Below are 22,135 nucleotides of genomic sequence, written 5' to 3'. Positions count from 1 at the left end.
GTGAAAAATGAAGGATCGCATTTGCTTGAATGGAAACCAAGCTGCAAAAGAGTTGTTTTGTGTTTATCAAACCATTGTCGAGGTTCTTGCTTTAGGCCATAAAGGGCTTTATTGAGTTTCCATACCAGAGATTTATTTGAGATCTCAAATCCTAGAGGTTGCACCATATACACTATTTCTTCAAGGGTGCCCTTGAGAAAAGCAATGTTGTAACATCCTAAATTTTTAATTCTGAAATTACAACCTTTATTTGCATATAATCAGGATAAATGATATAAATCTCATATATATAACGGTAGTATGAAAAGAATATACAAGGAAAATAAATTTTTTTCAGAATTAAGGCCATTTTAAAATTTTACTATCAACATAATATAATGAATAAAATAAACTGTAATTTAATAACATAATATGTCAAAATAATTAAGGAAATATAGATGTTAAACTTTCACTTACATGTAATAAGTATAATAATGTACAAATTGTTGTTCACAATATACAGGACTTAGGATAAGAGTTATATAACCAAAATAAACTAAGTTTCAAAGCAATTATGATCCATATCCAAAACAAAGTAATAGGAAGTCTCACTGTTAATAAAGAAAAAAAAAAAGAGAGAATTGTAAGAAAAGTACCTATAGATATGAAAGAAACCAACGTTATTAGCATAAAAAAGATGAAAATATTCATAAGATGTGAGTTGAGCATATTTCATTTATAAGATATAAATTGTTAGACATTTTAAAATTTTAATTTGTGAGAGCGATTTACATATAATTGCTCTCTAAAAATGACTTTAGAGAGCAGTTAATATATAATCACTTTTCAAGTCTTTTTATAAAGTGAAATTTGATGTAGTGTAAAGGAAAGTATAATTATTTATGCATATTAACAGCAAGTGTATATTACCAAATCACTAAAAAGATTAATTAAAATATTTTTAAATTACAGCTTTAATATGTTGGAGATACAACTAGATTTATATAAAATATATGTTGGATTCTCTCACTAAGCTCCATTATGAAGTGGTTTTGCCTTCTCTTTGTCTTCACATTCCACAAGCAAAGAGGATTATGGGAGAGATGAACTCTTACATGGAGGCACATATATGAACATAACTTGTTTACCTTTTCTCCACCTTTAAATCAAGTCAAATTTCCTTCGCAAACTTATACAAACAGATATACTCTCTTAAATTAAAGAGAAGATTTAGATTTATGCTCAAAGTTTGTATCTTTGAAAAGAGCTGAAGGAGGAGGGTAAGGGAAGGCAAAGTAAAAAAGAGTAGAGATAATTATTAAAATAGAATAAGTCAATGGATGAAAAGTAAAGGACAGAGGATAGGGAAGTAAAAGAGAGAGAGAGAGATATGCAATTGTAGAGCTCCATCAGCAATAGTAAAGTTCAGCTGAAAAACGAGAAAGAAGAAAAATATAAAAGATAAGAAAATTTATTAACTTAAAAAATAAGAGACTAAAATTGTGCAGTTAATTTAAAAATGAGGCCCACTTGGTTGCAACAACAATTGACGTGTAAGGAAGATAATGCCACATATATTATCCGTGGCCGCTCCGGAAAATAGGGCGCCCCAACAAAGGCATGTGCTATGGAATTATTTATAATATTTTGTTTTCCCTCGCGGCTTTATTTCCGGATCCATCATGCATTCATTCATGGATATGGTCAACACCATAGTTAAAAGCCCCACCCACATTTCCCAAACAATTACAAATATCTTTCAAAACTCTCAACTTTGAGTTTTGGAATTTGTGATCATGGATCCACAAAATGCAGAGATGCTTCCACCCTCTCTTCTCACTCCTTCTGTCAAAGAACTCTCTAAGGAGCCACTAACCAAAGTTCCTCACAGATTCTTTCGCCCAGAAATTGACCCTTCAATTTTCTCTAACTCCCAATTTTCGCCACAACTCCCTGTCATAGACCTAAACCAGTTATTGTCTGAGGGTTTGAAGGGCCCTGAACTGCAAAAGCTAGACATTGCATGCAAGGAATGGGGTTTTTTTCAGGTTGGCATCTTCTTCTTCACCTTCCTTTTTCATTTGACTTCATGCCCATTCTTTTAATTCACCCCATAGAGATATATGTTATTGTTTGAATTTTCCTTGTTAACTATTATGAAATATTCATAAATGATCCCCTTTATAATATTTTTTATTAATTTGTTGAATTTTTTATAGTGTATCATGTATATAAATAATCGCAGAATAGTACGATCATTTTGCTTTTTATTTGGACGTGAATTATCTTATAACTAAACTTCCCCCTATGATTGATTATTGAATGTACCAACAATGATCAGTTCTATATATAATATAAATTCTGACTAAGTACACTTTTATATAAGAAAAGTTCGTAATTATTTGAGTTTTTAAAATAGTAATTTAAACTCGATTCTATGTGGTGGTAGATTTAAGTTAATTGATTTATATAATAATTTATTTTAATTTTTGTTGTTTTAAAAATGTTTTGTGTAATTGAACTCATATTTTTAAGAAACCGCTAAAAAATTACTATGTTCAATTTAACAAATTTAAAATAAATTTAACAAATATTAAAACTCAATTTCAACAATTCATCTATTAAACTAAAATAATAAAAAATATCGTCAATCTATCCAATAAAATTAAATAAACTAAACTTTAAATATAACTATATTTGTAGTTAAAAGATAAGAGAAAAGCAGTAATGCAGCATGGATCAGCCCATACTAAGCTCGTATGGCATGGGCAGCAGACATCGTTGAGTCAAGCTATAAAAAATTAAATTATTAGGGATTCTCTGTTTTTGTTTTTGTTTTTGTTTTTAATTTTCAAAATTATATTTTAAAATAATTTTAAAATAATTTTTTAAAAGAAAATAAAAACAAAATTTATGTTAACAAATAATTTTCTTTTATATTTAAAAAGAAAAACTGTTTTTTTTTATATAAAAAATAGCAGACTTTTAAATTTAATATCAAAATTCTCATTTTTTTAAGTGTATTCAAGTTGATCCATTAGGTCAGTTTATTTTACCGACTCTATTCTCATTTTTTGTCATTTATGTTGATATTACACATACTAACAAATAAACATGGGTTCAAGTTATAATTTTACACTTATTCTTTTTATATTTTGTTTTACTTTCATACCATTTATTATATATTAACAATAATTAATTCAAGTTTAATTCTTTATATATATATATATATATAGTAGAAACTCTTTAAATTAATAATGTCAGGACCGAAGAAATTTATTAATTTAGAGAGTTATTAATTTATCGATAAATTAATAATTATTAATTTAAAGAGTTTTTAAGTAATTATACTGTACATACCAAACAAAAAGGCAAATTAATTTATGCCTCTTAGAATTACGTTGCAGCGAACCTTGAGACTCAACGTACAGTAAATTAGTAACTACACTACATATGCATTGGAAATCAATAATGACTTTTGAAGTACAGTAAATGTAAACAAGAAGAACAAATGTGTTCAATGTATTCTTAAGCAAGTTTGACATATATAAATTACATGAATGTGTTAGAGTATTCAAACCATATCTCACAAGATGGCTTCTCATCTAAAAGGTGTTGCAAAATCAACTATATCAGATCAAATACGTAAGGAGTTGTGTGAGTATAAGAGAGATAATCCTGCAAGCACACAAAAAGACTTACAGAGATGGCTTGAAGGAAAATTTCAGTTGAAAGTTAGTTAAGGAACAATATCAAACATACTTAAGCGGTCAGATGACTATCTCTCTGCTAAAATAGAAAAGGGAAGAGCAAAGATCAAAAGACACAAACCAGCAAAATATCTTGACATGGAGAAGGTTGTTTATGAGTGGTTTCTCCAGCATCAAGAACGTGTGAATATCACAAGAGAATTAATTTTGCAGAAGGCAAGAGATACAATGAAACTCGTGTACCCTCATGATGATTCAGATTTTAACTTCTCTATAGGATGGCTTGAGAAATTCAAGCACCGACATGGCATAAAATCATTTTATCGTTTTGGCGAGAGTGGGTCTGTTAATATACAAGACATGGAGCAGAAATTGGTATCGATTCGGGAGAAAATTGACCAGTTCCCTATGAAAGATGTTTTCAATATGGATGAAACTGGGTTGTTTTATAGACTACAAGCTGATCATTCACTGGCAACAAAACAACTTGAAGGAAGAAAACAAGATAAAGAAAGGCTGACGATAGTTATTTGTTGCAATAAAAATGGCTCTGAAAAAATCCCTCTATGGATTATTGGGAAATATGCAAAGCCTCGTTGCTTCAAGAATGTCAACATGAATAGCTTGAATTGTCAGTATTGAGCTAACAAAAAAGCATGGATGACTACTGTGCTTTTTGATGAATATGTTCGTTCATTTGACCAAATGATGCATGGTAGAAGAGTTCTACTTGTGGTGGATAATTGTCCAGCACATCCAAGAAATATTGAAGGGTTAAGAAACGTTGAGTTGTTCTTCTTGCCACCCAACATGACATCAAAGATTCAACCTTGCGATGCTGGGATAATAAGAGCTTTCAAGATGCATTACCGTAGAAGGTTTTATAGCAAAATATTGGAAGGTTATGAGGTGGGACAATCTGATCCAGGGAAGATAAATGTCCTTGATGCTATTAATTTGGCAATCCCAGCTTGGACGATAGATGTTTGAAAAGAAACAATAGCAAATTGCTTCTGACACTGTAAAATTCGTTCAGATTGTGACGTTGTAAGAAATTTGGATGAATCCACTTTTGATGAAGAAACTCAAGACCTCGAGACTATGATCAATCAATGTGGCTATCGTAATAAGATGGATATCGACAATCTAATGAACTACCCAGGTGAAAATGAAGCATGTTCGGAGGTTCAGAGTTTAGAAGATATTGTGGGTACTATCATTGAGAATAATGCAGAGGATGACGACGAAGATGATACAGTGTCTTTGGAGCCTGTTACGCGAAAGAAAACACTTATGGCATTGAACACTCTTCACAACTTTATGATACAATACAAAAATACAACACCTGAATTATTGGATGTAATAAGAAAAGTTAGAGATGAGCTCCAAATAGACTTGAACTTTAAAGGAAAACAGACAACTATTGAATCATATTTCAATAGAGTGTAATATATTTTTTTCAGTTTCTATGAATTATTAATTTATGATTTTCTTGGGACCGAAAATTATAAAGGAATCTCTCAAAAAATTATTATCTTATTATTTTATCGAGTTTTTCAATTTTTTATATTAGCCCAAGTTGGGACCGGATAAATTTATTATTTTAGAGAGTTTATTAATTTATCGAGTATTAATTTAAAGAGTTTCTACTATATATATATAACCCTTGCCTGAAATAACTAGCCCTACCGATATGAGGTAGATATTTTCAATTTTCTGAAGATTATCTGCTAAGAAATTAAAATTCTTTTACCCATTATTTCACACTTCAAAGTGCGATAGGAAATGTTAATTTTTATGTAGATTTATGTGGGCCGGTTTTATCGATTTCTGTGAGTATTACTTTTTTTTTCTTTTTAATATTGCATACGAATTTTTCAATCTTAGGTATTCGATGTATAGGTTTAGGGTAAGTATTCTTTTTCAAAAAAGTATAAAAATTAAAAATGAAAAAAAAAATATTGTGCATAAAATGAAAATATCGCTTTGCATATTGGAGCATCGACACAAAATAATAGTTGGCATCCTTTTCATAATATGCTTGTTATCATGTTAATAAACTTACAAAAATATTTTATATCTTTCTTAATTGATAATATTTTTTTAACATCTTAATGATTAAAAAATATTAATACCTTTTTTTATTCTGATTTTATCTGATAAGAGTGATATGTGTGTACTTAAAATTATATATCCATTTTATTTCACTGGTTCATTGTTTCAAAGGGAAATAAGGTGATTCTATAACGCTATTTAATCTATAAATTTGTGGTTCTGTATAACAGTTGATTAATCATGGAGTTAGCATCGAATTGGTGGAAGATGTAAAGAGAGGTGCAAAAGAACTCTTCAATCTTTCAATGGAAGAGAAGAAAAAGCTTTGGCAGAAACCAGGAGACATGGAGGGGTTTGGTCAAATGCTTGGTTATAAAGAGGGGCCATCAGATTGGGTAGATTTGTTCTACATTTTCACACTTCCATCACATTTAAGGAAACCCCATCTATTCTCTAACATACCACTGCCATTCAGGTGCTCTTTCAATCTTCTGTTTCTTTTTAATTTTTCAATAAATTGTTTGTTAATTATTAAAAGAAATATATTCATTCTTTAAATTTCTTGTCTGGTCACAGTTTTATAGTTCTGGGTAAAAACATAGCATTTAAATTAGTTTGAAAATATAAGTTTGTAGTCTATTAAGCTTGTTTGGCAGATATAATAAAAGAAGGAAAATGTTAACCTTAATCCTGAGGGATAAAAATAAATTAAACAACTAATAATAATAAAATTTTATTTAAAAAATAAATATTTATTATGTTTTTATAATTTTAATGTAATAAATATGCATATTTATAAATATTCAAGAATTTAGGTTAACAAAAACCTATAACAGAATAGGATGATAATTTTTTCTTATCCCGTTGAATTCTTAGTACTTGTTTAACAAATAAAGTATGACCAATTTACCCTATAAACTTATGATATCTTATTTCTTTAGTGAAATTTTTATGTTGTAAATTATTTTAATTAGAACTAGATAGAATTTGATAATCTAATATATTTATTTTTTATTCTGATATGCATTGTAAATTTAGAAAAAATGTTTATCTTACTTTTATTTTATTACATTTTTATTTAACTCTTTTTTTTAATCTTATATTATTCAACAATCAGGCCCAAAAGAAAATAGAACATGACTTTTGAAACCTAATCCCATGTGAAGTGAGTCTCACTCCACAAGTGTGCACACATTTAAAGTTAGGAGATTAATTGCCACTGTTATCTAGTACCTAAATATTACACTTACAATAGTTAATGTTGGGTGCTGCAGGGAAAACTTAGAAGATTATTGTATCAAGATGAAAGACCTTGGCATCAACATTTTTGTTCTTATAGGGAAAGCTCTTGGCATAGAAGAAAAGGAAATTAAAGAGTTATTGGGAGAAGGAGGCCAATCAGTAAGGATCAATTACTATCCTCCTTGTCCCCAACCAGAAAATGTTCTTGGCCTTGGGGCTCACACTGATGGATCTGCTCTCACCATCCTTCTCCAAGCCAATGAAGTGGAAGGCCTCCAAATAAAAAAGGATGGAAAGTGGGTTTTAGTTGAACCTCTCCCAAATGCTTTCATCATTAGTCTTGGAGATGTTATGGAGGTAAGTTATTAAAATTTAGTAGTCATATTGAAGGAAAAACAGTCTTCTCAATACATGCAGCAGAATTATAAGGTTTTATTTAGTGTCTAAAATTTATTTTAAAGTAATAAAAAAATTAGAACAAATAATCTAGTGTAATTCTTGAAATTTATAAATCTCTTTAAAAGGATGAAGAGCCTATGCATATTCACATCAAAACTAATTTTTTCTTTCAATTAGTGAAATCTCTAATGAAGCAAATGTTGTGTAGCAAAATATGTTATGCTATTTTTAGCATAGAAGATGTTATTCATTCCTTTGAGATAGGAACAGGATATCAAGAGTCCATTTAATTTGACTCTATCAACTAAACCACTTCTAGTTTTTATTTTGTCCTTTAGCCATTTAAAATAGTTTGACTATGTCATACATAATCCAAATCTACTCATTGTCTAACCTTATCTCTTTTACCAACATTTTAAATGTAGGTTATAAATAATTATAGGCAAATTTTAATGCCATAATTTATATTCTAAATGCATGAAAGATCGGCCTTATTTACATGTTATTTGTATTTTGGTACCAGCAAGAAATACAATAATATTTTACTTAGAAGAAATTTATTCATTTGATTAAATTAAATTTTCTAATTTAATAATTTTTTAACAAAGATTAGAACACTTGTTTGTTGTTATCCTGTAAGTTTAATGCTGATTAAACTAATTGATTACTTCTTCTAACATCCAAGATTAGAATATTTGTTTGTGTGTGATCCTTATAAATTCATCAACAAACACCACCTAAAGTAAACTACATCTTGAAACATAAACCTACAATTTAGACAACACAATAGAGGTCCAGCCTACAAAATATAATTATTTTTAGGTGTACCTGAAACAATACAAAATACCCAATCAATTTGCAGATCATATTTCTTTCAAACAAACTAAAGGTTCTGCTATCCATTTATAAAATGTGAAAATAAAGCCTCTCAGTTTTGCCTTGAGCCAAGACCATGATCTAACTTGTATCATTTCGAAAATAGCAACACAATTGACATCATCGTATCTAAAAAGCTTGTTGTTCCTGCATAGCCAAATTGACCAACAGATGCAAACGAAACTGAAAACCAGGCCAACTCCCCGTTACCATTCAGCTGCAGCATGTTAAGCTGTGAAAAATGTTTCATACAGTTCCTTGATTGGGCTATTTGAACTCCTAACCAGTTGTAACACACAATACTTTGTGCAAGAAATAGCATCCAAAGAAGAATTGTTCTATTCTTTCATGTTCGAAGTCACACAGTGGGTAAGAGCAGCCTGAATCGGTTGATATAATTCTTCTGCTGTAAAGATTTAATTTTGTAGGAATTACGTCAAGAAACAAGCATATCATTTAGTTTTACTTTAAATTATTTTAAATTTTAAAAATAAATGACAAATTATTTCATTAGATATTATTTTCTCTAATTACAAAACATACATAAATTATGTTTTAATTATCATTATTCAATCAAAACTAAAATTTTACTGTAATAATGTGTGCCAATTTTTTATATCAATCTATTACGTAGATTCCTCAGATAAAACTTTAAATTTAATCAGAGAACAATACCAAAGATATTTATATTACAGAAGCTGAATTTTATCACTTTCTAAACTGTTGAATTATTTGGATTGTCACCCTTTTGAATTTTGATATATTGTTCAATCGGCAGGTAATGACAAATGGGATATATAAGAGCAATCTACATCGAGCAATAGTAAACTCACAGAAAGTGAGGCTTTCCATTGCTACATTTTATGGACCAGGATGGAGTGGAAACATAGGTCCAGCACCAACCCTTGTCACTCCAAAAAATACAGCATTGTTCAAAACAATTGGCGTAGCAGATTTCTATAAAGGATACCTTTCACCAGAGCATTTTGGGAAACCAAAACAATATATAAATGATGTTTTAAGGATCCAAAATAAGCACCTCAAAGGCTAGCTGCTAGCTAGAAGCCTAGAATGGAATTTGCTTGTAAACCTTTACAAATTATATACCATAATGAGTTGATTTCAAATACAATATAATGTAACTTCTTGTACCAGATGGTATAAAATGTTCCAGTGCGACAAACCCGTCTTAATGCTCATCCAAGTTAATATATGTGTGACCAATCTTTAATGGAGACGACATATCCAAGGCATTTTTTACCTTTATTTATTCCTATGTAACTTGGTCTCGATCCTGTCGTGTCCAATCATGTAGTTACAAATTAAATAAAATGGTGAGAAAAATATATTTGTTTGTCCCAGATTTGTTAGTTGACAGTGTCTGTGACTCAATGAAAGAACTACGCTCTCTAATGATGTAACTCTAAGGTACTTAGTTCGGTTAAAAGTTATACAAAGTATTAATTTTTGACATGCTTAATTGATTCTTTGGTAATAAAAAATTTGTCGTTTTTTATTTGACTTTTAAAAAAATTTTAAATAAGTTTTTTCTAAATTTTATTTTTATAAAATCTGTTGGTAATTCGTTATTTCTTTTTAGTATATGTACTTATATAATATCTAATTTAACTTGTATAATGTAATACAAAGTTAATGTGAATTATGATGTGACGTCTTTGTTTTTATTTTCTTTAAATTTTTAAATTTGTTTTATTATATAAAGAATGATGAAATAGTGTAACGATTTACTAAAAGAGGGGTCGAATGAAAATAAAAAATAATTTTTGGGGAATTAGATTATTATTTTAAAAAAAAGATCAAATGAAGAAATCATGAATTTTATAAGAATCAAAACCTTATTTAAGCCATTTTTATGTGTACAGTATCAATCCAAATCAGTGACTTGATTCAATCTTGAGTTGATAAATGAGAGAGAGTTATTTTGGGGTTCCATTTACTTGAGAGATTTATTCTTAAGGTTGTACTAAATTATGAGTCAATTTAGATATCGTATAAAAAATAATAAAATAAATTAAAAAATTAATAAAAGAGGAACTATGTAAAATGTAAAATTAATTTTGAGGGATTCGATTAAAAAAAGGACCAAATGGAGAAATCATGAAGTTTTTAAACATCAAAACCTTATATTTAAGCCATTTTTATACGCATAATATCACTCTAAATCAGTTCCTTGATCCAATCTCAAACTAGGTTGATAACTGAGAGAGAGTTTAACTATTACAAGCACGATTTCTATTTGGGTCCATTTACTTGAGAGATTTATTCTCAAGGTTGTACCAAATTAAAGAAAATAAATCTAACCATGTAGCTAAATTGGGAGAGTGGTCTAACAAAGTTTCTAAACAGAAATGAAGAACAAGGGTTATATATATATGTATAAGAAATCTTAATATTTGAGATTTATGTAATTTATATAGAGACATGTCATATGTTCATATAGCAAAATCTATGAATTGTTATCTTCAGCAACGTAATAATTCTCATAATTTGGGTGATTTCAATAACATTTTTTAACAACTTTATGAAATGCTAGGCGCACTCAAAATTACTTACTTTCTCTCGGTATGAATTTGATTAGAAGAAAGGCCATCACCAATATGCAGGAAACATCTTGCTTGTTATTTGACTGTCAATAACATTAATATATCACTAATTCATTGTTTCTCGTTAAATGAATTAATTTCTATAATGTGGTGTATAGATATTTAGGAGGCCTTTTAACCTTTAACTGCAATCGTAGATGTATATATAACAAGTAAAAACATAGCAAACATTTATAAGTGTAACTTTGTTCTTTCTTTGTTCTTATTAATTGTCTCTATTATTGAAACTATTTCTTCCAAACTTGTTCTACAAGTAGGGGGGGAAAAAGCTGAAACAGTGTCATAAATAAAAAAAAGAGAAGATTTCGTAACCATAAAAATAAAATAGAAACATTGGTGCATTGTAGGTCATACGTGAGAGTCTCACAATCACTAATAAAAGGAGATAAATGATAGAGAAAAGTATAATGTATTTGAAGGAAACACACAACCACTTTAATATATTATTAAAAAATAAAAAAAATTCAAATGCAATAAATATGATCATATAATAAGATTAAATATCATTTAGAATACTTGTTTCTCCACAGCAAATAATATAATAAATGACTTAATAAATTATTACTAAAAATTTATGCCAAATATACTTGAATTGATATTATATCAACTTAATATTTTGATATATTTTACAGTTTATATTTATATATTTTATCATTATTTTATTAAAATTTTACATTATTTTTATATTAATTTTACATTTTAACACGCAAATGTCATAGTTAAATTTTGGATACATTTTAAACTTAAATCGTAATAAGCACGCATATACTTTAGCAATTAACATGATTGTATATATTAGTGTATACAACTATACTTTTTTTTAGAAGAATTGAATTAAGAGAATTCTTAAAATTTTAAAATCCTATTTAAAGAATTTTGAGGACTATAATTTGGGTATCTTGGTTTTAACCTGTTGTTGATGACTTTTGGAGTTTTGGAAATGTGTATTGAGTTCAAGAATTTTTTTTTTCATCTCTTCTCATTTAAAGACTACTTTAATTTGTGTTTGTTTCTCAGAATGATTATAGATTATTTTATTATTATTTTAGTTTTCTATTATATTACGTCTTAGCTAAATCTAAAGTTAAAGCATTGGTAGATCCTTTACATGACTCTATATGATCTTTATGTTTGATAATAATTTTAGTTTTCTTTATTGATTGGTATTTATCTTATTATGTTATATTTGTATGTTTAGAATTAATAATTAAGTGAATCAAACTTAGTTTTTCTCTTTCAATTATTATTAAATTAACAAGTTCATAGGCTCTTTATATTTTTTTTTCCTTTTATCTTACATGACTAGCAAAAGTAATAATTCAGAAAAAAGATTATTAATATTACATAATCATTAAGTGTTAATAGATTTAATATGAGTACTTGATAATTATAAAAAATCAGAATTAGAATTAATCTAAAAGTAAGTATATAGAAGTATAAAGGTGAAACCATATATCCTAAAATTTATCTTGAATAATTTATTATCATAGGTTGTTTTGTTTTATTTCCTTTTAATTATTTTTATATCTGAACCCTTCTTTATTTTGTTTTATTACGCGTCCTTCTAATTCAAACAATTAAATTAAGATATTCTTAATATTTGAGAACAATCCTTGTGGACGATAATCTAGAAATTTATTTTATAATCATTTATTAGTTTTCGACGAGTAAACTTATACACAAACAAGTTTTTGTCATACTTAAGATTTGCTTATACTCAAGCAAAGTCCTAGTTAAGAGAAAGAAAATAACTTTAAACTTATCATTTCAACAAGGAACTCAAGACACACAAGATCAAAAGAACAAAAAGAGTAATATCATTGAGTATAGATAATCAAAAGGTTTTTCAATTAAAATCGTATATTCTCCAACTTTTCACTCAAACATTGAACTAAAGTAGTCTACTTTCCTTTCTCTTTAAATGTTTAGGGAGAAAAAGGAGATATTACTCAAATCTTCTAAAAAGAATGTATTACCATAAGCTTGATCATAAACTGACTCTTCGCTAAGTAAATTAAATCCAAGTAAGAATCATGAGTTATTGTTCAAGTTGTAATGCGACCAAAAAAATTTTAATAGTCAAAGGTAAAATAAATGAAAGGAAAAGATAAACAAAAAGGGTTAAATCAGAAAAGAAATCAACAAATGACTCCTGAATTTAAATGAAAGTTTTGGAGTATCCTTTTCAATTTCTAATCAATTTCTTTATTCCTCATTTCTTTTGTTCATTTGTAACTATTTTTCTTTTCTTTTTTCGTTTTGTTATTTTCATATTTTCTTTAATTTTTTCATATAAGAGAGTAAGTAAAGGAAAATATATATAATAAAGCTAACTACTTCTTACACATTTCAACTCAATTACTCCATTCATAAACTCAAAGTCATAAAAAAATATTTTATATAATTTAATGCAAGGGACTAAAAGAAAATTAATAAAACTCAAAGTGGACAACTAGGTATATCTCAAACACTACTAGAAAAGTGTTATTTACAAACAGTCATTACAGAAATACAGATAGATTTACAGATGAATTTTTAGATTTTTATTTTTTTTAAATTTTTTGAAAAATCCGTTTATAAATCTGTCTGTATTACAGACAGATTTTGTAATGGTCATCTGTAGTTGGCTCGTCATTTGGCATGAAGTATTATAGACATGAATTACAGACAGATTTTTTCGTCTATAATTTGAAAATGGGAGGGAAATTTGGAGTGAGAGTTACAGATGAATTTTTCTGTCTGTAAATATTATCATTTTTGACTAACTTTTCATCTGGAAATTTACAGATAGATTTTTCTGTCTGTAACTGTATTTGATGAATTTATAGATGGATAAATTCGTCAAATGCACCATTTTATTAAACCATTTACAGACAAATTTTTCCGCCTGTAATGTGCAAAACACATAAATCTGCGCCTCCTCCTTCTTCTTCCTCTTTTTGCATAATTTCCTCTCTTTCTCGCCTCTCTCTCTCTGTCTCTATCTAGGAGCTTCAGTTTTTTGGCCTTTGCGAATGATTAGATCATTCATTTGAAAGATAATTTGCATCATTGTATTCCTGTACGAAACTGTAACTTTTAATTAGTTTAGTTTTTTTTTTATTTTTTGATGTATTTTAAAGACTTAAAATTTCTAAGATAGAGTTGTAGGTTTGGAGATTGTATGACTGGGGAAAAGGGCGTAGAGGTTCTTCTTCGAACCTGATTATTGTGTGTTGTGGGATTGTTTGTGTTTGCGGAGTTTGTAGAATATGCATGTTGTAGAGTTATAAGGAGATGTGCTCTAAAACAATTTAAGATTGTAATAAGTATGTTTTTTATGCATTAATTAATAGATTGTTACATATATAGATTATGTGTAAAGAAAATTTAGATTTTTGTATTAAGTACGTGTAAACAAATGTAAGGAAATATTCATATATTAAGAGAGATTTTGCGAAAATTTACATTAAAAATTTATTTGATTAAGTGTAAAGAAATATAAGAAAATATTCATATATTAGAGGAGATTCTGCCAAAATTTACATTAGAAATTTCTGTAATGTAAAATAAAAGATTGATACAATATTGTGTATTTTTGTATTTGGTCTCTAAACATGTATTATATTTGATTTAGATATGGCACGTAAAGATAAGAAAGGTGTTGTTCAACATCCTAATTGTGGCAACACTCCTTTACCCACCGCTCCCACTTCCCCCTCTACACCAGCAAAATGAGGAGATGAGGAAGACTAAGGAAAGTGTATGGAAGAATAAGTGGGCGAAGAAAATAGAAAAGAAGATAGATAAGAAAGTGGCATTGAGGATGCAGAGGGAGGTGTAGCAATAGATGCAACAACAACATATGTAAATGCAGCAGATGCAGGCATACTTTGAGCTCATGAAAGCAAGCACCTCTACACCTCTTTCTCCTCCTCCTTCACCAGCTCCAACACCACCAATGTTCAGTTTCATGCGTCATTCCTCCTCTAACTCCGCTTCTATTGATGGTGATACTTTTTCGGAAGATGATCACATCGATTATTTGTAATATAAAATGTTATTTTATTTTTGATATTATTTTTTTAGATGTTTACTTCTTCATTTGTAATGACATTTTAATTTTACATTTTATAAATAATTTCTGATTTAAATATATAATTTTGTAGTTTTTATTATATTTATAAATTGTGATAATTAGGAACAACGAGGAATAATTATGTTGATAAAAAAATGAAATAATTTTTTTTAAAATTTCATAAATGAATTACAGACAAATTTTTTTGTCTATAATTTACAGATAGATTTTTTGTCTGTAATTTACATATAGATTTTTTCATCTGTAATTATTTATCGACGCGCATATTATTAGACAGATTAGAATCATCTGTAAATTTGTTTGTAATGCTAAAATTTGTCTGTAATAATAAAAAAAAATTGTGTGTAAATCCGTCTATATTTGCAGGTTTTCTAGTAGTGAAATATGTTGAAGGCAAAAAAAATAATAATCTTAATATGTCTCAATCATATTAAAAATGTACAACCAAAATAATAGTCTCAAATCAATTACAAGTCAAGTTATAGAACATAAATCCTAAAGCGATAGTCATACAAAATAATAAAAAAAGGGGTATCATCAATTAAATTAGGATAAAAATTCTCATAAAAGTTCAAAAATTCACATTTGTGAGTTAAAGTTTAATATAGAGTAAAAAAAATAAAGAATATAACTAATTAGCAGTTTCTAAATGAAAATCATAATTTAGTAATAATTACTCAAAATGTTCTTCAATCTAAAAAAAATTGAGTTTTCTTAAGATAAAAGTTACAAATTATCGTATAAAAGGAAAGGACAGAAATTTACTGAAAATCATGCAATAAGAGAAGTATTATTGGAAACAAGTGAAAAAAAACAAAAAGCAAGATAAGAAAAAATTGGCAAAGAATTTCAGTGTGTGTAAGTGTAATAATGTCTTAAATGATTGAATTAACATATAGTAAATTAACTTTATTTAAAAAGTGAATTACTATTAAATTAAATGAATTTAATTGAAACTTTCACAACATTAAAATTCTAAAGACTTTTATATATATATGCTATTAAATTAATTGAATTTTATAGAAGGTGACTTCTACCTTTATGAAAGTAAAGAAACAACAAGTGTATTTCTCTATATTATTAGCAAAGATACTACCTTTGATAAATATTCTATGTTTGGTCAGAAAAAGGTAATAGAGGTTCAAGCAAGATTTCTGGTGAAGAGTTTTTCACCAAAAACAAAATAAAATTGGAATTGGAGTAACTTGATGTGAAAATCACTTTCTTGCATGAAATTCTAAATGAAAAAATTTATATGTGATTTCCTTAAAGCTAAAAATGAGAATTATGTATGTTTGTCGAAAAAATCTTTGTATGGCTTGAAATAAAGTTTAATGTTTATTTATGATTTCTCATAATTCTATTTATAACAAATTTGATAATTGTGTCTACAGTGAGATGTTATAAGATGATTCCTTTATTGTTAATTGTAGTCAAGAGTGAGCCCCATATTAATGATCTAGAAGTAATGTTAAGGAGTGTGTTTGAGACGAAAGATTTGGATACAAATAAGAAGATTTTAGGTATGAAAATTTGGAAAGACAAGAGTCTAGATCTATTTCATGTATCTTAAAAAAATGCATTGAAAAAATTAAAGCTTCATTGTCACTGTTGCACCAAGTTGTGTGCTTGAACCCTTGAGCTACTATTAGTGATTTACTTGCATTAATCTCATTCTTTTTCTCTTTTTTTCCCATTCTGTTATGCCAACTAAGCTTTTGTTCTTTTGCTCATTTTCATTTTTTCCTCAAGTACTTTCAATTCTCACTTTTTCATTCACTTCTATTAGTTTCTACCCTATCATCATTGCACCAAGCTCTATGCTTTTGTTAATACAAAGCTTAGATATTACAGTGTGGAAGCTTTGTTTTTTCTTTCATTGAATGTCAGTAAATATTAGTAAATAAAGTTGTGGCTGAACGTGATTTCTCTCTTAGTTTGATTTTGACATTGTTACTTTGAAGTGAATAAAAAAATTTAGTTTAATTGTGATTTGTACAATATTTTAGATTAAAATAAGTTACGAGAGATGGAAGAAATTTTGAAAAAATATAAGAAACTAGTGAAAGATAACTATTTTTTTTGTAGTAAATAGTAATGAAATACAAACAATGGTGTTTTTTCTTTAAAGTTTCATGTTGCTAACATCTATCATGTGATTTCTTTTTTCTGTGCCATAAATTCTTCATTATTTTACTAACTGCAAGAAAAAAAAACTATATGGGAATCGCAAAAAGCTATTTTTTTTGTTTTAGTCTGTTATTATTTGTCTTACATGCTAATTATTTAAATCTAATATAATATTCCGTGAGGTTTAAATTTTTTTCATTTTATTAATTTATTTTTAGTGTATTATATAGTATTGCAAATAACTTTTAAGTATTTTCATAATTAAACCGTTAAATTATAAATTTATATATCCACTAAACCAAAGAATGCAGATTTAAAACATTGATTGTAAATCAATAAAACCATTATATTTTAGCTGGCTACCACACAAATTTTAAACCATGCATTAAAAACATACTTGGAAATGGAAAGTTGCAATTAAGGAAGAAAATGCCAGATAACATTTTTGGCTGAACCGCGAAATACGCCACCCCAGCTAAGCCATTTGCAAAGGACTTAATAATAACATTTGTCTTCGTCAAACTTCTATTTGGAGTGCGATACACGGTTTCATTATTAGCAGTAATTTTTTCATACCTTGTATATAAATGTTATTAAATTAAAAATAAAGATATATTATAGATATAAATTTAAAAAATATATACAATTATCAATAATAAATATTATATTACAAATAAAGAGATAATTTGAATTAAAAATTAAATTATAAAAAATAAACATGTAATTTAAAAGCATTTAGTGTGATGAGAAAAAAAAACCAATTCCTATAAAATATTTAAATTTTTAAAAGAAATTAAAAATGTTCTTAATTAAGAATCCATACACGCAAGTTATATATATAAGATAAATGTTATATTATATTGGTGGTCAACGAATATATAGCGCAGGCTCAACTGTCCCTTTAAGAAAATCATTTAAAATTCCACAACCTGCCTTAAAAAAATCTGTGTCAACGTCCAAACGTATGCATATATATGTCACACATATTTGTCATCATTCTCATGTCTTGAATAGTTGAGAGAGAGAGATAGAAAAGGAAAGTATTTATCTAAGCCTTTGAATTTGTAGAGTGTATCGATCAGATATGGAACCAGAAACAGCAGAGGGAGCCTCTTTTGTTGTTTCTTCTGTGAAAGAAGTAGCAAAGGAGGCACTAACCAAAGTTCCAGAGAGATATGTTCGTTCAGATATTGCTATTAACCCTCCAATTTCATCTAACTCGTTGCCTCTGCTCCCTGTTATCGACCTGAATGAGTTATTGTGTGAGGATGTGAAGGGTTCTGAACTGGAAAAGCTAGACCTTGCATGCAAAGAGTGGGGTTTCTTTCAGGTTAATTACTATCTACTATCCACTTTCTTTTCTATTTAATGACATGTATTTTTTTTCTCTTTTTTCTTATATCTCCTATTAATAAGTTTAATTTAAATTTTTTAGTTATAATATAGTTATGCATATTTATTTAGTATGAAAGTCCTTATCAATTTTGTTACAAGAATTTTTTTTTTGAATTTTTAATTAATTAATTTTATGTATATGTTTTTTAAATTTTTGTGTTTGCAAACATTCATTTTTTTATTTTTTTGTTCTGTCAATTTCCTGACATCGAATATTTTATAACATGGAAAAACCAAATGAAGAATTTAAATATTATAAATGATATATTAAAAGATAATAGAATTTATAAAGAAGTAAATAAAAATAAAAAACATTATATGGGTACGTATTTTTAATTTCAGATTAATATATAATAAATATTTTTCTTATTTATTAAAAATAAATGTAATTTTCTTAGAAAAAATAAATAAATGAAATTTTAAGCTTTTCATTTTAAAAAATTGGAGAAAATAAATAAAAAATAAAAAATTTAAATTTAAAACCTGGTTGGACCATGAAAAGTCAAGAAATGTATAAATAAATGTTAATAAAGGATAAAATGAAGTCATTAAATTAAAATATTTTATTATCAGAAGGAAAAACATTAGTATTATACATACAAGGACACTTGTACTCAGAACCATGCATCTATTAATTTGATTTCACGAGTTCATTGGCTACAAACGAAAGAAAGTTACCATAAAAGGAAGATAACAAGGCAATGAATTCTAAAAAAGTCAAAGAAGAATGCTAGGTTTGTGAGCATAATTGCACCAAAAGAGAGATCGAGTAACGCAACTCTGAAATTGTGCTTTTGCATAACAGTTGATTAATCATGGAGTTAGCATTGCATTGGTGGAAGATGTAAAGGTTGGTGCTCAAGAACTCTTCAATCTTTCAATGGAAGAGAAAAAGAAGCTTTGGCAGAAACCAGGAGATATGGAGGGATTTGGTCAAATGATTGATGTTCCCAAAGATGAGCCTTCAGATTGGGTGGATATGTTCTACATTTTAACTCTTCCATCTCACTTAAGAAAGCCCCATCTATTCCCTAATCTACCACTGCCATTCAGGTGCTCTTTTTATATTCTTTTTCTCCTCTCTTTTTTATTTCAATTAGTTGATTTAAGAGGTTTGTTAACACTCAATTTTAATATCAAATTTAAACATTTACAATAATAATTTTTAAAAAATTTATTACATTGAAGATAGAAATATAACAATACTTTTAATAAATATTACTATTACTAGTTGTTAAATTTAATCTTAAGAGCTACAGTTAACATTTTCTTAATTTTTAAATGTTAATTATTATAAAAATTTATGAACAAAAACTACTTTTATTTAGAAATTGTAGCCTAAATTGATAGGGTGAAAAAAATACCCATACCCATAAACATTTGCAGATGTACCTATAATGAATGCCTCTATATTCATAAAATAGATGGGCACAGATAATATACTACTTGCCTCACAGATACTTACATACTCATAAAATATATTTCTTACTAAATATATTTAAAATAATATTATATTTTTATCTTTTATAATGAAATACATTTTATTTTATATTATTTAGTAATGATACTTTTAATATATTAAAACGTAATGACATTATATAATGTCAATTGATAATATATAATATGATATCATAGAATACTATCTTATAATTTTTTATATTTTTAACTTTTAATATATATATATATATATATATATATATATATATATATAATTTTCATCCAAAGAGACCATCCCATTGGTTTTTTTTAAGCCAGACCAAATAATGACAAATTAACTAAATTAATATCCAAGCCTTCTTTAACTTCCTTTAACCAAACCAAGGTGTTGAGTGAGATGAGCTACAAAATGCAACCAAGAATAAGCATTAATAGATCGCCATATTTGCGATGAGAATTTGCATGAGAAGAACAAATGCAATTAATGTTGACCCCTATTGGTCATTGCAAAGAGAACACATCATTAAGAGATGATCAATGATGACACATTTTCATTTTTAGTAAGATTCAACTTTGTTGGAATCCTATGAAATATCTTGTGCTATCTGATGAAATATTTTGTTGCCTACATGAACCATGCTTTGTCAAAAAGCAATGCTGATCTAATGGAGGAAATGCCATTCTTATCCATATTTCCGCCACCATGAATCTTGAACACCATTTTGGATAGGAAGATCATTGATGGATTTCAAAATATTGAAAATTGTGTTTCTTCCTAAGAGTACTAAAGAGTTTGTCTCCACTTAAACTTAAACTTCACGCACCATTCGTCCATTCCTCAACATTAACTATTATATTAGAGGTTAAATTATATTTACGTCTACTTTTTTATATATATATTTAATTTATTTTCTAATATATTTATTATGATATTAAATTTTTTCTATACTTTTTGCTGTGTCATAACTCTCCGATAATAGTATATTTTTTATTACGATTAGCCTCCATAAAAAGGTTTATTGATAGAAAATATTATAAAGGGATAAATTAGAAAAAAAAATATAGAGTAAAATATATTTTGTCAAATTATTTGTATCTTAAAAAATAGTGGACAGTCTGTTGTATAATGGTACTATGCTTGTCACTTGCCTACCGAAGAATCGTTCCAAAATATTATTGCAATTATATCTAAAGATAAAACTAAAAGGGTTCAAAACAGAATCAAACCGTTTTCAAACTATTAAAGTGATTTGAAAAAATCGAAAACCCTCTCCCACCCAATGAACGCATGGAGTTATAAAATCTTGTTTCGTGAATCATCTGAAAATGACAGTGCATGATAAGTTAGTGTTGGGCACTGCAGGGAAAATTTAGAGGCATATTGCAAGGAGATGAAAGAGGTTGCAAACAAGATTTACGTTCTGATAGGAAAAGCTCTTGGCATAGAAGAAAAGGAATTAGAGTCATTAGGGGAAGGAGGGCAAGCAATAAGGATGAATTACTATCCACCATGTCCTCAGCCAGAAAATGTGTTAGGCCTGAAGCCTCACACTGATGCATCTGCACTCACTCTTCTTCTCCAAGCCAATCAAGTGGAAGGCCTCCAAATCAAAAAGGATGGAACATGGCTTTCTGTTAAACCCCTCCCTAATGCTTTCATCATTAGTCTTGGAGATGTTTTGGAGGTGAGTTGATGTCTTGGAAATTACTTTCACATGTTATAACTTCATTATGTTAATTAGCTTATATTTTGATTGTCATTTATGGTTTTATTATTATTTTTATACACAAATAGTAGAATAATGCATTGCTTTAGTGATATGTGTACATATTTTAAACTATTTTTTGTTATAATTTAATATTTTGTTATTTATAAAAAAAAATAACTTGATAGTTCATCATCTGTATCGAGATAATCATGCTTTAGGTATATGGTTTGATAGGTAATGACCAATGGGATATATAAGAGTACTGAGCATCGAGCAGTGGTAAACTCTCAGAAAGACAGGATATCAATAGCTACATTTTGTGGCCCAGAATGGAGTAGAAACATAGGCCCAACACCATCTCTTATTACTCCAGAAAGACCAGCATTGTTCAAAACCCTTGGTGTAGCAGATTTCTACAAGGGATACCTGTCACCTGAACATCGTGGGAAATCATATATAAACAATGTTTTGAGGATCCAAAATGAGAACATCAAAGGCTAA

The 22,135-nt window shown here is 27.9% G+C and overlaps 2 protein-coding genes across 2 annotated transcripts; both read left to right on the top strand.

Annotated features, from left to right (window-relative positions):
• The first annotated feature begins 1,764 nt into the window (after positions 1-1,764).
• Positions 1,765-9,312, top strand: LOC113870318 (protein SRG1-like). The gene is made up of 4 exons (XM_027506913.1): positions 1,765-2,027; positions 5,975-6,219; positions 7,019-7,343; positions 9,040-9,312. The coding sequence occupies exons 1-4, from the start codon at positions 1,776-1,778 to the stop codon at positions 9,310-9,312; spliced, it is 1,095 nt and encodes a 364-aa protein (XP_027362714.1). The 5' UTR covers positions 1,765-1,775.
• Positions 9,313-18,177: 8,865 nt separating this feature from the next.
• On the top strand, positions 18,178-22,135 carry LOC113870317 (protein SRG1-like). Its single transcript, XM_027506911.1, has 4 exons — positions 18,178-18,423; positions 19,294-19,541; positions 21,289-21,610; positions 21,869-22,135. Exons 1-4 carry the CDS (start codon positions 18,178-18,180, stop codon positions 22,133-22,135), a joined length of 1,083 nt encoding a protein of 360 aa, XP_027362712.1.

Source organism: Abrus precatorius, unplaced genomic scaffold (genome assembly GCF_003935025.1).
Source record: "Abrus precatorius isolate BTA unplaced genomic scaffold, Abrus_2018 Scaffold6, whole genome shotgun sequence".
NCBI lineage: Eukaryota > Viridiplantae > Streptophyta > Magnoliopsida > Fabales > Fabaceae > Abrus > Abrus precatorius.
Note: the sequence above shows the minus strand (reverse complement) of the source record. Positions and strands in the feature narration are given on the sequence as shown.